This window comes from Dreissena polymorpha, chromosome 8 (genome assembly GCF_020536995.1).
Source record: "Dreissena polymorpha isolate Duluth1 chromosome 8, UMN_Dpol_1.0, whole genome shotgun sequence".
In the NCBI taxonomy this organism is placed as follows: Eukaryota; Metazoa; Mollusca; class Bivalvia; order Myida; family Dreissenidae; genus Dreissena; species Dreissena polymorpha.
The window spans coordinates 16,079,671-16,097,877 of record NC_068362.1 but is presented as its reverse complement, the minus strand read 5'-3'; the positions used below and the strand labels follow the sequence as shown (position 1 = coordinate 16,097,877).

Genomic DNA, 18,207 nt, shown 5'->3' with positions numbered 1-18,207 from the left:
AATTTCCATATCACAGCGGCATCTTTGTTTTTACTCACAGAGTGGCCAAATGAGAAAGCGATGTCAGCTCCAGTTATTGTTGAGCCATGTAATGTGCACTCTGACCTTGTCCGACAAAACTGGCACAACCCTAATGTAAGTATTGCTTTAGCTAAGAAATTGTGTTTAATTTTTAATATTTTTATAATGCAACAATATGGAGTTCACTGTTCTTAGGAAGAAATGCATATAGGAAGAAAAGTGTCCTTGAAAATAACAGCTTACAATAAAAAAGTTGAGTAAAGGTTTTCATTCCATGTATTTTTAGTAGGCAGTGAACTAAAAGCCAACTGCGACCCAATCAAGTGCAAAGATACTGTGTATTATACCACCTGAGGTTAAAAGACCGGTCAAAACACAGATTTTGTATATCAAACAAATTGAATGCCTACCGATACACATTGATGTTTCACATAAATTAATTTTCATTTTCGACTGATTTTCAGAAACTAGTTTGTACATATTACATCAATATAAATTTAAAGTAAATTGGAATTCTGTCCCTCTCGTTATACCCTCCCGTTTGCAAATTATCACCTTGTTCATTGATGGCAGCTGCTATCCAAACAATTACTTATACAGGAAAGTCGTCTTCACTAAACCCAAACTGCGACTTAGCACATGTACTTATAATAACTTTCTTAGAAGTATGTTTGCATAAAAATAGAATATTCGAATATGATTTTTGGATTCAAATATTCGGCTGATTTGCGGATATTCAGTCCCATCCCTATTTTTTAATTCAAATGAACACGCACTGCTCAAGGTGACTTATTGTCCATGGTCATGCAAGGTGTGGTGTCTGGTGTGAGTCGTTAACTTTTAGCACATTAGCACTTTAGAGTCAAAATTGATGAAGCTTGATAAAATTAATTATCAGGACAATATCTAATCTGAGTTCAAATCTGGGTCACATGTATCTAAAAACTACTTCATAAGATCAAATCTTAGAAAAACTTTGTTGCCAATGTACATTCCGCATTCTTGACTCAATTTTGATGACACTTGGCCAGAATTTGTATTTAGAAAATATCTAACATGAGTTTGATTGTGAGTCACGTGCGTCTAAAGACTAAGTCACCAGGTCAAATACTCCTAAAACAAATCATTGTAACCAGTGTAGAAGCCTCATTTATGACTCAATCTTGATGAAACTGTATCAAAATGTTTATCTTGACTTTTTATGCCCACTTTAGGTTGGCAGCTAGCAATCAAACTGTTCGTCTGTCAGTCGGTCAGTGTGTCAGGAATTCCGTTTTCTGGAGGTTTTTAGCTCCTGGTGAGCTTTTGTGATCATCTTGGTTTGTCATGAGACGTCAATATTTGCCTTGTTAACACTTTAGAGGCCACATATATGGTATGATATTCATGAAACTTGGTGAGAAGATTTGTCCAAATAATGTCTTTGGAAAGTTCGAAAATGGTTCAGGTTGGTTGAAAAACATGGCCTCCTTCTTTATATGGCTATAGTAAAACCTTATCAACACTCTAGAAGTCACAGTTATTGTTCAATCTTCATGAAACTTGGTCAGAACATTTTCTTCTAATGATATCTTGGATGAGGTTAAAAGTGTTTCCGGTCTGTTGAAAAACAGGGCCGCCAGGGAGCAGGGCATTTTTCGTGATATGGCTATAGTAAAGCCTTATTAACTCTCTACAACTCACATTGTTGTCCAATCTTTATGAAACTTAGTTGGAACTTTTGTTCTAATGTGTTTTGTGAAGTTATGGGCGTTGGACTCATTTTCTCTATAATAACCGTTTTCTGTTGTGTTTTTTTACGCATTAGTTTCAGATAATGAGCTGAATTTTGGTATGCGAGTCTACCTACATAACTTACAGATGAAGTGTGAGTTTCGTTCCACTCAATTGATTTTTGGCAAAGTTATGGGCCTTGAAATGTTCTGTTTTCAGGAGGTTTTTTACAAAATGCTTTCAGATATGTACGGTAGCTCATTTTTCGTATGTGAGTCTTACATGACTCGCAGATGATGTGTGAGTTCGGTTCCAGTCCATTGATATTTTACCAAATCAAATCTCTTTAAAATAATACTTCTGGATGTATTTCCAAACCGCTTTCAGATACTGTCTAAGGGCCTATAACTTTGTTAAATATCAATGGACAATAACTTCTCATGATGTGTTCAATTTGGATATAGCTGCTATGTGGCTTCAAAGGGCAGTAGGGGGCATTGTGTTTTAAAAACGCAGCTCTTGTGCTAGGATGTATCTAAATCTAGCTCATGTGCGTTTTAAAACTAGATAAGATGATCAAATCTTAGAAAAATCTTGTTTCCACTGTAGAGGCCATGTGGGGCAAGTCTTTTAAATATAGGATCTGGCACCAGTTGTCATATCATACCTGATTTATGCCCCCCTTCGAAGAAGAGGGGGTTTATTGTTTTGCACATGTCGGTCGGTCAGTCCGTCCGTCCACCAGATGGTTTCCGAATGATAACTCAAGAACACTTAGGCCTAGGATCATGAAACTTCATAGGTACATTGATCATGACTGGCAGTTGACCCCGATTGATTTTTAGGTCACTAGGTCAAAGGTCAAGGTCACAGTGACTCGAAACAGTAAAATGGTTTATGGATGATAACTCAAGAATGCTTACGCCTAGGATCATGAAACTTCATAGGTACATAGATCATGACTGGCAGATGACCCCTATTGATTTTCAGGTCACTAGGTCAAAGGTCAACGTCACAGTGACTCGAAACAGTAAAATGGTTTCCGTATGATAACTAAAGAATGCTTACGCCTAGGATCATGAAACTTCATAGGAACATTGATCATGACTGGCAGATGACCCCTATTGATTTTCAGGTCACTAGACCAAAGGTCAAGGTCACAGTGACTCGAAACAGTAAAATGGTTCCCGGATGATAACTCAAGAATGCTTAGGCCTAGGATCATGAAACTTCTTAGCTACATTGATCATGACTGGCAGTTGACCCCTATTGATTTTCAGGTAACTAGGTCAAAGGTCAAGGTCACGGTGACAAAAAACGTATTCACACAATGGCTGCCACTACAACTGACAGCCCATATGGGGGACAGCCCTTGTTTATTAAACGAGTTCAGAATTTTTGTTAGTAGTTTAATAAAATATGGTATGAAATGACAATGAATGTCAAATCTTTTTTATCACATTCTTTTAAATGAGCAAATTAAACAAGGGCTGTTTGTAAAACATGCATGCCCCCAATATGGGCTGTCAGTTGTAGTGGCAGCCATTGTGTGAATACCTTTTTTGTCACTGTGACCTTGACCTTTGACCTAATGTAAGTTATCATCGGGAAACCATTGTACTATTTCTAGTCACTGTGACCTTGACCTTTGACCTAGTGACCTGAAAATCAATAGGGGTCATCTGCCAGTCATGATCAAGGGGGGAGTGAGAGGGGGGTATAATGTGTAATGTGGGGTGTGGTAATTTATAAAATGTTTAAAAAAAAATAAAAAAAATTTGGGGGGTGGGGGTGGGGGGTGTAATGTGGGGTGTGGTAATTTATTAGATGTTTAAAAAAAAAATTGGGGGGGGGGGGTGGGGGAGGTAGGGGGAGTGAGAGGGGGGAAAAATGTGGTGTGTGGTAATTTATTAATGTTTTTTTTGTTTTGTTTTTTAAAAAAAAATTTGGGGGGGGGGGTGGGGGGTGAGAGGGGGTATCAATGTGGGGTGTGGTAGTTTATAATATGTTTAAAAAGGAATTGGGGGGGGGGTGGGGGGTTAGGAGAGGGGGTAATAATGTGGGGTGTTGTAATTTATTAGATGTTTAAAAAAAAATGTTTTTTGGGGTGGGGGGTGGGGGTTAGGGGGTGGGGGTAGGGGGGAAGTGAGAGGGGGGTGTCATGTGGCGGTGTGGTAATTTATTAGATGTTTAAAAAAAAAAAAATTGGAGGGGGGGGGTAGGGGGGTGGGGTAGGGTGGGTGGGGGTGAAAGGGGGGGTATAATGTGGGGGTGTAATTTATAAGATCTTTAAAAAAGTGGGGGGAGAGTAGGGGGGGTGGGGGGTGAGAGGGGGGGTAATTATGTGGAGTGTGGTAGTTTATAAGATGTTAAAAAATGGTTGTTAACCAGGTTTTCCGAAGGAAAAAACTGGTTATTAGATTGGCGAATGCGGGCGGGCTGGCTGGCTGGCTGGCTGGCGGGCTGGCGGAATAAGCTTGTCCGGGCCATAACTATGTCTTCATTGTCATATTTTAAAATCATTTGGCACATTTGTTCACCATCATTGGACGGTGTGTCGCGCGAAATAATTACGTCGATATCTCCAAGGTCAAGGTCACACTTTGAGTTCAAAGGTCAAAAATGGCCATAAATGAGCTTGTCCGAGCCATAACTATGTCGTTCATCGTCAGATTTTAAAATCATTTGGCACATTTGTTCACCATCATTGGATGGTGTGTCGCGCGAAATAATTACGTCGATATCTCCAAGGTCAAGGTCACACTTTGAGTTCAAAGGTCAAAAATGGCCATAAATGAGCTTGTCCTGGCCATAACTATGTCATTCATTGTGAGATTTTAAAATCATTTGGCACATTTGTTCACCATCATGGGACGGTGTGTCCCACGAAAGAATCACGTCAATATCTCCAATGTCAAGGTCGCCACGACTAAAAATAGATTTAAAAAAAAAAAAAAACTTACAAAGGGGGTTAATTTTTTTTGGTCATTTCAAAAGTTCAGTTTGAGTTTTCTCCCTTTATCAGATTTTTTTTTCACAATGAAAACCTGGTTTTGTGACAATTTTGTCCCTTGTTTTTTTTTGGGGTGGGGGTATGGGGGATGAGAGGGGGTATAATGTGGGGTGTGGTAATTTATAAGATGTTTAAAACAACAAAAAAAAAATGGGGTGGGGGGTATGGGGGGTGAGTAGGGGTAAAAATGTGGGGTGGGGTAATTTATTAGATGTTTAAAAAAAAAAATTGGGGGGGGGGGGGTCGGGGGTAGGGGGGTGGGGGTGAGAGGGGGTAATAATGTGGGGTGTGGTTATTTATTAGATGTTTAAAAAAAAATTGGGGGGTGGGGGTGGGGGTGAGAGGGGGTAATAATGTGGGGTGTGGTAATTTATTAGATGTTTACAAAAACATATTTTTTCTGGGGGGGGTGGGGGGGAGGGGGGTGGGGGGGGGGTCTCCTGTGGGGTGGGGTCCTCCTCCGCTGTTTCCCCCCCCTATGGGGGGGGTGCGGGGTGTGTAGAGGGTGAGAGGGGTCTAATGTGGGTGTGGGGTCTTCATTCGAGTTTACCCCAATTGGGGGGTAGGGGGTTGGGGGGCGTGGGGGGGGTCTCTGTAGGGTGTGGTCTTTCTTCTTTTCCCCCCCCTTGGGGGGTGGGGGTAGGGGGGGTGCCGGGGTGTCTTGTGTGGTGGGGTTTTTCTTAGCTGTTTTTCCCCACCCTGGGGGTGTGGGGGGTAGGGGGGTGCGAGGGGGGTTTCCTGTGTGGTGTAGTTAATTTATTAGATGATGTTTAAAAAAATAAATTGGGGGGGTGATATCTCTATTCATTAAACATGAACATTTAACTTATTGCATTTGTTTCCCCTGTATCTAAGAAAATAATAATAGTGTATTACCTCCCCTGTCCTGCTTATATTTATATTAATCAACAAAATTAAACATTAACACAATATTTAATATACAAAATATACAAAAAAATCATATTCTGATAATATTTTTACTGATCCACTTTATTTTACTCAAAGGATGATGTTTCATTGGACTGATAATTATAGATTTAGGATTACAGACCAGTTGCTTCAGTTATATTGTTCAGAGTTCGCCCTGTTGGCCGCGTATGCATTCTTGAGTTATCATCCAAAAACCATTTTACTATTTCGGGTCACCGTGACCTTGACCTTTGACCTAGTGACCTCAAAATCAATAGGGGTCATCTGCGAGTCATGATCAATGTACCTATGGAGTTTCATGATCCTAGGCCCAAGCGTTCTTGAGTTATCATCTGACAACCACCTGGTGGACGGACCGACAGACCGACCGACAGACTGACTGACAGACCGACATGAGCAAAGCAATATACCCCCTCTTCTTCGAAGGGGGGCATAATAAATATTTACACAAACATAATGATAAATCCTGAATGTTGTTTACATTTTGTGACGTCATTTGATGTTGCAACGTCATTTCAGCAAAATAACAAAATGTGATTGGTCAATCGAACGAAAACTAAGCCAATGAAAACGCTTAAAAAGTATATTACACATGTGTAAGATAAAAATTAATCCCACTTTTACAGCGAAATCCGTTGATTAAAGCCCTGTTGAGTAAATTTCTGCTTTAAACCACGGCAGGTGTTAGGCTACGTTGTAAACAAATGTAGTTCCTTGTATATTACAACTTAAAGTTATATTGATGTTATAAAATTTTTATATTTGCAATTCAATACGAATAAAATTGTAATTAATAACGCATGATACTTTGTCACAGAACAATATTATGTTAAAAAAAAAGATTAATTGATCAGCAGTTATTTTTGGAAGGCGGAGTAATAAACTGACCTTGGTTACACTACAGTCATTTATAACAAAGTACGACAAACACTCATGAAAACTAATTTTGTTGAAATAAAAAGGTTTACTGAATAAAAAGTGGGATAAATAGAATAATAGATTAGTGTTGATTATAGATCAGGTTTATCATGCACGGCACGAAACCGAAAAAGCACTCGCCTAGGCAAGTGCTTTTTGTTTTCTAAGGCTCGCATGATAAACCTGATCTATAATCAACACTAACCTATTATTCTCTATATTCGTAATTGTTATATTACATGGGAAACAGGGTATGGAATGTGAATTGGTTGCATTTTCCCCTTTGACTGCAATATTATTCATGATAATTCAGTTTAATGTGTGTATTATTTGTCAGTTATTGTTTATGAGGTGCTCTAAATTTAATCTCAAAGAACGGAACACCAAGGGTCAGGTTTATTTGGTGTGTTACATATATTTTCCTCTTTTAAGTTTGTTTAGCTAATGAGCTTGAGGGGTCCAAACTAACCTCGCCCTGTGGGTCACATGATTTTTTTTAGACTTACAAAGTAAATAAAAGTAAACATCTTTATATTTTCAACTGCGAGGGTTAGGGGTTTAATATTTGGTTGTCAATATTGTATAGTGGTCCTCTATTACGTTTGTTCAAATTGTGCCTCTGTAGTCAAAATTGGTTCCACTCTAGGAACTTGTTACGTGAATACGTGTATAGTAAAAACAGTTATTCTAATTCTGTCTCTGACCATATAAAGTCTGAGTCAAACAGAGTAAAACAAAAATAACTAAAAAGTATAGTTATTGCACAGACATCACATGTACACAGGACTGGTTAGTTTCTGAGGTGAGAAAACCAGGGCCTTAAGACTCTGTTGTTGTTGTTGTTGTTTTTTGGTTAATAGGTTATACCTTTTAATTTAAGGTTTATCCAATGAGAAAAGCAATACGTGGAAAGTGCCTCATCATATCAAATAAAATCTTCACTAAATCTGAGATTGATTCTGAAGGCGTGTTTCGCAATGTACTTCGTCACCGATATGGAACAGAAAGAGACGTGGAGAAGTTAACAGAATTATTCTCGCAGTTCCATTTTGAAGTTATTGTAAAGGAAGATCTACAGCGAGATGTAAGTTTTTATACTAACTAATGTATATGGCAGTTTCATTTAAGCCTAGCCGTTATTCCATAAAAGCATAAAGAGGCATCCCTAATTAGCTTGTGTTGACTGCACAGGCTAATCTGGGAGAACACTTTACACACATGCGATAAGCCCTGTTTTCCCAGAGCGAGACTCATTTTTTATAGTTTTCACTTAATTATTCATCCGTGATTGCTTTGAAGCTGTTGTCTTAAAGAGACTTGTATGAACTTAAGGTTTGAATATTCAGGGTCTGATTTTGGAAATAAATTACTCATAAAATGGGAAAGGGTAAAATATTTTATGTGCTACATTTTTTGAAGGTCTTCTACTAAATTTATTCAAATCACACCTGTGATGTTACAATCAGCCGCTGCCTTACTTTCGTTTTATGCCCCCGGTAGGGTGGCATATAGCAGTTGAACTGTCCGTCAGTCAGTTTGTCAGTATGTCTGTCTCTCCGTCTGAAAAAAACTTTAACATTGGCCATAACTTTTTAAATATTGAAGATAGCACCTTGATATTTGGCATTCATGTGTATCTCATGGAGCTGCACATTTTGAGTGGTAAAATTTCAAGGTGAACATCATCCTTCAAGGTCTAGGGTCGAAAAAACAAAGTCAAGGGAAGTAATAGGCTTTAAATGGACATAGTTATCTGACCTGCCCACATATATATTTTTGTTAAATAAATCAAAGCGGCGCAGTAGGCGGCATTGTGTTTCTGACAAACACATTGTGGTAAAAGGTCAAGGTCATCCTTTACGGTCTACGGTAAAAAATACAGATTTATGGGAAGTAATAAGCTTTAAAAAGGGAAAAAATTATTCAATATTGAACATAGCCACTTTATATATTTGGCATGCATGTGTATCTCATGGAGCTGCACATTTTGAGTGGTGAATCTACTGTCACGGTAGTGGCTTTTAAATATTTGCTACTAAAAATAGAGATTTGTTACAGACAATTATTTTCAAGAGAAGTAATTTATATAATTATAAATCTCATATTATATATTTCCTTACCAAGAATTGAAGTTCTTTTCACAGTTACTGTACAGATTTATTGTTAAACAGGTATCACCTTGCTTATGTCTTTATGTTGACTTCATCTTTATACTGATGTTTGGTTGCTTCCCCAGGCAATGTCCAGAGTTCTTTTCCAATTTTCTGCTGACAAGTCCCTGATGGACTCTGACTGTTTTGTGTGCATCATATGCAGCCATGGAACAAGGGAGGGAATCTATGGTACTGATGGTGAGATTATACCAATTGAGGAGGTTACATCTCATTTCGATGGTGAACACTGCCCCCAACTCCAAGAGAAACCAAAACTATTCTTCATTCAGGCTTGTCAAGGAGGTAATTCAAAGGAAAGAGAAGGATAATTACAGAATGTATATTGACCATTTTTTCAGCTAACCTGAACACAAAGTGTTAATTGGGAGATTTTAGGATACTGTATTGTCCGAAGACCGTTAGTGCGCGTGTGAGGCGTGTGTTAACTTTTTCTTCTAACAATTTTTCATGAAACTTGATCTGACCAATTGATCTAATGTCTTGACATAACAGGAAGATGGACCAATCTGAAGCGCCAACTGTTTAGAGTGTTTTCACTATTCAAATTAAGAAGAGTCATTGACTGTCACTTCCTTTCTCAAAAAAGTGTATTTAATGTGCATAAGATGCAGCGATTTTGCACTTTATTTAATATGCATTTTATACACTTGTGGTGTTGTAAGCATAGTTTTCAAACTAAGTGTATTAATGCACTGGAAAATATACTTTAAACACACTTGAAATGCTCTTAAGCGTACTTATTTTATGATGAAATGTTTTATTAAGGTGGCGACAAAGACAAACGCACTTCAGTGTTTTAATGCAGGAAAATAGACCTTTTCTATTAATATTTAATTTTGTCTGCATTTTTAATGCCTACATGTATTTAATGTAAAAAAATACCATGCCAATACTGCTGCGTTTAATGCTCACTTAATAACTGTTTTGAGAGGGTGATGACATTCTAAAAGATGTTGTAAATAATTGGGTATTTATGCAAATGGGCATCACAATGCATTTGTCACTTTGGAAGTTTGTTACTCGCTGTATTTTGGGGTTTTATCACCCTTTTGTCGAATTATGCACAAAAATGAATTGCATGAAGTGAACAAATTATTATTTGATGGAGCTGTTATAAATGGGTCATATCATTGAAACAAATATTTTTTTAGTTGATATGTTAAACTTTAAATATGAAATTCTTATTTTGAGTTTTGATTTAACCACAAAGGCTTTAGCCAGACTTGTTTATAAAACAAAACACATCATATATGTTCCATAAACCAAGAAAAAATGTACTATTTATTATTGCACAAGTTTTATTCCTCTTCAAACAGTTTTAGAGTAGGTATATTGATAGGTTTCAGTCAGTTTGTGGAGCAAACTTCATCAGCATTTCACAAGCAATGAAATTAAAACTTAAAACGTGACTACCTTAAAAACTCCGTCATACCTCAGCCCGCTCATACATCAGGGGTATTAAGATAGTAAGAAAATGTCTAATTACTTTAAAGGCAAACTGTTGTGATTGTCACAAAAACTATACCTCTTCATAATAATTATGTTAATCCCATTTGGTAATGTCTTTACCTTGTTCAACAATGTCTATTCTCACTTTAAAACTACATGCTTTTTTAACAACGCTTTCTTAAACAATTGCATGTTAAGCACATTTATGACATAACATTGGCAAATCTAGAAGAGACAGTAATTCAACTGTGTTGATTCTCTCCCTAAAACAAAGACGCTCAACTTTTCAAAATCCGTAATGAATAAGCTCTTTTGAAATGCGACATATACACATGCAGAAGTATTTATTTGTGACATTACAGTGAATCACAGGCTGTTAGGTTTTATGTTGTTTGCTTCTCATAAGTTTTATTAAAACTCCAAAATGTCATGCTTGTTGTAATAAAAATTCTTTCAAAGATTGTATGCAAAGCATATTTATATCATAAAAGTGGCCAATTTAGAATATATAGTTATTCAACTTTATTAGTTCTCTCTGTTAAATAAAGAAATTAAACACATCCAAATTCCCATGTTGGTTATACTAAATTATCTCTTTTAAGTTGTGACATATTGGCATGCAGTAGCAGGGCTTTTCCCCCCGTCATTGTGGAGCAGCCTTTGGCCCTTCAATTCGTGAAAAATTAGTTGCAAACATTTTCAAATTTGGAAAAAAAAAGTGAATATTTCTTAACAGTAATAAAAAGAGTTGCAAACTCTTTAAAATTTTGCGTATTTGGATCTCATACTTTTCAAAACGGTTATAAAGTGAGTTAAGAACTTCTCAAAATTTGTAAAAAATGGCCATTCTTTAAGAAAAAAAACATGAGAAGTTTGTGTGACATTACAGGGGTAGTTCATGCTTTCATTTGGTTTCAGAGAAGTATGACCGTACAGAGGAGGACCAAGGTCCAGATATCAGTAAGGTGGTAAAAGATCTCAAGAATATTCGCCTTGAAGACGGCGCCAACAGAACTGACGCTGAAGGTGACAGATCACCACACACTGCTACAGCTACCGACGCGGTTGGTGAAATGCAGCCCATTAACACCAGGACCCGCGTGTCCATTAAACAAGACATTCTGGTGGCATGTGCCACACACCCAGGTTAGAAATCTCTTTTTATTCCCTGCCGAAGGCGATGGGATATTTGTTGTTGTTGTCCTTCTGTTTGTCAATATGTCTGTCACAAACTTTTCAGCGTTACATCTCAGTGTATCAATATCAATGAGGACAAGTGCAAGGTACAAGAACTATAACCCTTCATTTTTTAAAGGAATAGTACGAGTTTTTATTATGTCCCCCACCACTATAGTGGGGGACATATTGTTTTTGCTCTGTCTGTCTGTTGGTCTGTTGGTTTGTGCCAACTCTAACATTTTGCAATAACTTTTGCTATATTGAAGATAGAAACTTCATATTTGGCATGCATGTGTATCTCATGGATCTGCACATTTTGAGTGGTAAAAGGTCAAGGTCATCCTTCAAGGTCAAAGGTAAAAAAACTAAATCAAAGCGGCGCAGAAGGGGACATAGTGTTTCTGACAAACACATTTCTTGTTTTCCTTTATTTAGTAAATACTACACCCATACATATACCCAATTACAACATGTAATTAGGTCAACAAATTTGCTTGTTTGTTATGTATATCTTACTGAAATAATATATATTAATACATTAAGATATATATAACAAACAAGCAAATTTGTGCAATTTGCAATTAATGAAAAGAGCAAAATGTACAGCCTGCATATATATATATGTGTGTAAAAACAGGTAGCATTCTAAAAATTGAGGTGCTTAGCTATGACAAGCCTTTTGTCAAATCCCTTAGACGTTTAGACTTAAGTCTAAAAATAAAGCATCTTTGTATAACTGTTTTGTTCTTGATGTATAATACAGTTCAATATGACTAGAAATTTAAAACCTCAACTAAACACTTCTACATTAAGAACAATTTATTAATGACAAAAACAAAATGTACAGCCTGTAAATATAATTTTTTGAATGCAAACTGTTATTACATACACGGAATAAAATTAAGGATAGTTAGTGTATGCATGTACTTCGACATTTTGGCAAGGGTTTCATATACAATATAGGATTCTTACCTTCAAATATTAATTGTGTAGTTTGTTTAGTAGGCAAATAAAACGACAAAATACTTCAAAATGAACATTTTTAGAATTCAATGTTACAATCTTAAAAAGTATTATCATTTGAAATAATGAGGAATTTAGATAATTAAACATTGTTCAAAATAACAGTGATCTTCTGTTTGATTGAAATGGGCATTCATGCGGTCTATCTGTCCAGCTTTAAGTCCTGTTATACATGTAGTCATCAACTGTTGCTTGTGTGTGTCCTGTCAAAATGTTAAACATGAACCAAATGCAAATACTAATTGTCCAGATTTCATTAAGGTTTGCTAATTAACTGGTTATTGTGTATTCTAAATCTGCCTTCTTTATGTCCATTGGTGTGAATACATTTTTGAGCCCAGCTGTGAGAAAATGGGGTTTCATGCATGTGCTAGAGTATTGTTCCAGATTAGCCTGTACAATCCACACAAGCCAATCAGAGATTACACTTATACCATAAAAGCGGAAAGTGTCCTCATATTTACAGTTTTTTGTTGTAGATTTTGTTTCATTTCGGAACGAATTATACGGATCCTGGTTCATACAAGCAGTGGTGTACGTTTTCCAGAAATATGCCCACAAAGAATCCCTGGTTGAAATGTTAACTATGGTAAGAAAAAAAAATTAACCCATTCACACTCAGCAAAGTGAAAATGGCATTTGCACTTAGTGCACAAGCATAAAACCAGAAAAGCCTGCAAGTAACTCTCAGTCTGTTATGTTTTATGCTGCTTGATGCTCATCAGTATTTTAGGGTTGGAAATGAAGCCTTTTAAAATTTGAATCCAGAAAGAGAAGTCTTAAAGTAGTTTTATTTTCTAAGGGACTACAAAAGCGTGAATGTGCGTATCTGAGAGGTAAAGGGTTAAACAGACATCTTTAGAGTTATGTGAAGGAAAACACAGTCTTAAAAATAGAGTTAAAATGTAAAAAAATTAACAGAAAGTTTTTTGCTGTTTTGGTTTTATAAATAAATTACTTTAATATTTAGAATGCCATTTTATCCTAAATTGAAGCAGATAAGAATGTGTCTATAAATTCAAGCCAGCGATTTGTCAAATATTTTAATTTTGCAAATTTAACAAATCTTATAACCAACGAATTTCAAGAGGCACCCTGATTATATTTTAACAAAATTAATGACGCAAAATAAGAATTGCAACAGTACCTTTATATAAGTAATATTGAATATGAGATCCATGACATGTGTTAACGCTTTACCACTTAGATACGTATTTTTACACATGTGTAGTCCCTTAGAAAGTTAAATTAAATTAAAAACCTTTCTTACTAGATTCAAGTTTTATAGCTTCATTTTCAACCCTAAGGTACTGATTAATCAAACAGCATAATAAAACAGCAAAAAACCTGAACAGACTGCGAGTAACTCGCAGGCTGTTCTGGTTTTATGCTGTTTGCACATAGCCATTTTCACTTTGCTTCTGAGTGGGAAAGGTTTAATTAGCCTACACCTTTTAGGCCATGATTCAAGAGTCTTTTGGGCCATGATTCAAGAGTCTTTTTAATAATATTTCAACCCAGTTTTCTCCACATGACTTTTAGACTTTTTTTCGCACTCAGAGGCACATTGAAAATGGCTATGTGCAAACAGCATAAAACCAGAACAGCTTGCAAAAAACTCGCAGTCTGTTCAGGTTTTATGCTGTTTGCTGCTCTTCAGTATCTAAGGGTATGAAATGAAGCCTTTAAAACTTGAATCTAGTAAGAACGTTTTTTAACTAAATTTAACTTTCTAAGGGACTACAAATGCGTCAAAAAATGTATCTAAGTGGTAATGGGTTAAAGACTTATAACAGAGTTAGTGTTTCAGCTCTATATACAGCGTTTAAGGATTTTCCTTTTGGCAAACCCATACCTTGACATCTGCCTGATATATTTTTGTATATCAGTTCAACAGGAAGTTGTTATATCAGTCGATGTTTGGAGGTAGGCCATATAACTGGGAATCAATTACTAGGTCATCATGTTAAGTGAAATAAAATCAGTTTTAACAAAACAAACACGTTGATACCAAGATGTAATACAATGTAAATGTTAGACACAAAAAGCAACACAAAATTAAAAAAAAACATATTTTACAAATATTTAGTGAAATTTCTCATGACGACATTATTAACATGTCAAATGTCAATCATATTTATTCCTGCTAAAAATAAAGCATTGTAGAGATTTTTTCCCATCAATTCTTTTAAAATGGGGATGTGGAGGTAAACATTTATGATGATATCCAGGTAAACATTTATGATGATATCCAGGTAAACATTTATGATGATATCCAGGTAAACAGGGACTGCCTGATCGTTTGTAATAGTAATATATCACGCTTGGCAAGCCTCATCATTTATTTTATTCTAAGCCTCAAGTTATTTATAACAAAACTATCAGGTAGTAACCTGTTATTATCTACATATCAAAGTCCATTAAAGGAGCATCCAGAGACTTTGAAATCCATATGTCACGGTCAGTTAAGTTGATTTACTCCTTCTTAAAAAACTGGCAGGTATGTTAAGATGTGTGACTTAAGACTGTCCCATGGAACACAATGGACTTCCGATCATTTGGAACTTCATTTCAAAGAAACAACTTTAATACCTTATAGATATAGAGCTTGCTATTAACTAAAGTTCTTTTGTTTATACACTACAGCTAATTTCGTTTTTATGCCGCCGGTAGGGTGGCATATAGCAGTTGAACTGTCAGTCTGTCTGTCTGTCTGTGTGTCCGTCTGGAAACTTTAACTTTGTCCATAACTTTTACAATATTAAAGATAGGAACTTCATATTTGGCATGCATGTGTATCTCGTGGAGCTGCACATTATGAGTGGTGAAAGGTCAAGGTCATCCTTCAAGGTCAAATATCAAAAAACTAAATCCAAGGGAAGTTACAAGCTTTAAAGGGAGATAATGTCTATTTTATATCATTTGGCATGTACAGATCATTTTCACAAGGGAAATAATATTTTTTATACGCCCGTTTTTTAAAACGGGACGTATTATAGTTTCACCCTTGGTGGCGGGAGGGCGGCATCCATAGCAGTGTCCGCTCTCTAATTCAAATAGTTTTCATCCGATCTTCACCAAACTTGGTCAGAAGTTGTATCTAGACAATATCTAGGTCAAATTGGAATATGGGTCATGCCGGGTCAAAAACTAGATCACGGGGTCACTTAGTGCATTTCAATGACTTAGCATGGTGTCCGCTCTCTAATTGAAGTAGTTTTAATCCGATCTTTACCAAACTTGGTTAGAAGTTGTATCTAGACAATATCTTGGTCAAGTTCGAATATGGGTCATGCAGGGTCAAAAACTAGGTCAATGGGTCACTTAGTGCATATCAATGATTTAGCATGGTGTCTGCTCTCTAATTGAAGTAGTTTTACTCTGATCTTCACCAAACTTGGTCAGAAGTTGTATCTAGACAATATCTAGGTCAAGTACGAATATGGGTCATGCCAGGTCAAAAACTAGGTCACGGGGTCACTTAGTGCATTTCAAGGATTAAGCATGGTGTCTGCTCTCTAATTGAAATAGTTTTCATCCGATCTTCACCAAACTTGGTCAGAAGTTGTATCTAGACAATATCTTGGTCAAGTTAGAATATGGGTCATGCCAGGTCAAAAACTAGGTCACGGGTCACTTAGTGCAGTTCAAGGTTTTAGCATGGTGTCCGCTCTCTAATTGAAGTAGTTTTCATCGGATCTTCACCAAACTTGGTCGGAAGTTGTATCTAGACAATATCTAGGTCAAGTTCAAATATGGGTCATGCTGGGTCAAAAACTAGGTCACGAGGTCAGTAAGTGCATTTTAAGCATTTAGCATGGTGTCCCCTCTCTAATTGAAGTAGTTGTCATCCAATCCTCAGAAGTTTTGTCTAGATGATATGCAGGTAATGTTCAAATATGGGTCATGGTAAAGTTATCAAGTTGTTCAAAACCTTCAAATGGGCGTATCTTGTGACAGTTTGGCACTCTTGTTAAAAGGATATAATAATTAATTTTTTTAATTCAAAGCGGCGCAGTAGGGGGGGGGGGGGCATTGTGTTTCTGACAAACACATCTCTTGTTTCTTCATAAGAGCCACCAGCACATGCCATTAAACCCTTGGTGAAACTGTCTCTCTTAACAAACTTAATTTTTAAGCTAACTGTTATGTAGAAAATTTTTGTGTTGCCTGGATGACACACCTACATAGAGAATTGCCTCATCAGAAGTAACAAAATTCTTCCATCTTCCACCTCTTATTTTATGTATTACTGCCATGATATAGCCCGCCTCTTCTTACTTTGCGCCATGTAAAGCTGATGAACTTGGCATTTGGGCCATGCTCTGTGAAAAGGGGGTTTAATGCATGTGTGTAAAATGTCATCCCAGATTAGCCTGTGCAGTCTGCACAGGCTAATCTGAGATGACACTTTCCGCTTTTATGGTATTTTTCGTTTAAAGAAAGTCTCTTCTTATAAAAAATCCAGTTTAGGCGGAGAGTGTCGGCCCTGATTTGCCTGTGCTTTATGTGTAAACCCACTTTTTACAGTGCACAGCTCATGTATTTTTTTCTAAAATAAGCATCAAAACATAAGGTGAAAATTGTATATACAAGTCCTTTAGAGATTCCACACATAGATGACATGTTACATTGGGTCTGTTGATTGACTTTTGCAATCGCACGAGTTATTTTTCTGATAACATCCAGTGTGGCGCCATATTTTGATGATATCTAAACTTTCGCATAGAAAGGCCAGTATTGATAATTTAGCGTTGATGTCACTTATTGTCACAGGTGTTCTTGATGGGGCCCAAGGTAATTGAAAACCTCATTATTTTCAACTCGTTTGAAATTCTCCAAAACACATGTTTAGCCTTCAAAAGGCCAACAACTACCCCTATCACTTTATCACTAATTTTTTGACGCGCCATCCTATAAGTGAAGAATAGCAATGTTTTAACATCAATATTAGGATTGTACATGATATGAGTTAAATCTATTTGCACAGGTATTTCATGAAGAACTGTCAAAGCGGGTGTACAAACTTTGTTCAAATATAATCTGGGTGCCTCTTATATAATAATTTAATGCAATCTGATAATATTAGTTAGGTTATTTGACACAAGATTTTTCGAGTTATGGCCCTTTTAAAGTTCTCACATTGGCCGCTTTGGCTCTTATAAGTTATGTTTTATAGGTCAACAAGGTTGTTACCACTGGTAGAACAGGAACAGCAACCCAGTGCTCTAAATATGAGACCTCGCTCACAAAGAAGTTCCTCTTCTTCCCAGGAATTATTGAAAATGCCGGAAGCTGAGAAACATACGGGTCTCGCTCGGGAAAAACGCGATTTAATGCATATGCGTAAAGTGTCATCCCAGATTTGCATGTGCTGTCCGCGTTTATATTGGCCTTGGTAAAGTACCGGTATATGAAGTGTTTATTGTCAGAAATTGGTGATATTTTTATGTGTTTTTGTATTGAATAAAACCTTTATTTTGTGCACTTAATATTAACAAATTACAATGTTAGTTATTGGATTTGTTTTATTTTCTCACCTGGGCACAACATGCCTAAAGTGAGCATTTTGGATACCATGAAAGTCTTCTTCTTGTGTGTATGTTCGTACGTACATCTATCAGTGCGCTTTGTATCCAAATGAGATGTTCCCTCTGAACTGTTGGGCAGAATAACCCTTTACCACTTAGATACATAATTATTTTGACGCATTTGTAGTCCCTCAGAAAGTTATATTTAAATAAAGACCTTTCTTACTAAATTCAAGTTTTAAAGGCTATATTTCCA

General features: G+C 36.6%; 1 protein-coding gene across 1 annotated transcript in view; it reads left to right on the top strand.

The window, feature by feature from the left end:
* LOC127841166 (caspase-2-like) overlaps positions 1 to 17,907 on the top strand; it is a 28,501-nt gene extending 10,594 nt beyond the window's left edge. Inside the window, exons 4-9 of the mRNA XM_052369787.1 lie at positions 41 to 135; positions 7,476 to 7,679; positions 8,832 to 9,051; positions 11,137 to 11,364; positions 12,900 to 13,009; positions 17,600 to 17,907. Coding sequence (XP_052225747.1) covers positions 41 to 135; positions 7,476 to 7,679; positions 8,832 to 9,051; positions 11,137 to 11,364; positions 12,900 to 13,009; positions 17,600 to 17,719 — 977 coding nt within the window. The 3' untranslated portion in view covers positions 17,720 to 17,907. The remainder of the gene's footprint in view (positions 1 to 40; positions 136 to 7,475; positions 7,680 to 8,831; positions 9,052 to 11,136; positions 11,365 to 12,899; positions 13,010 to 17,599) is intronic.
* Positions 17,908 to 18,207: the final 300 nt, after the last annotated feature.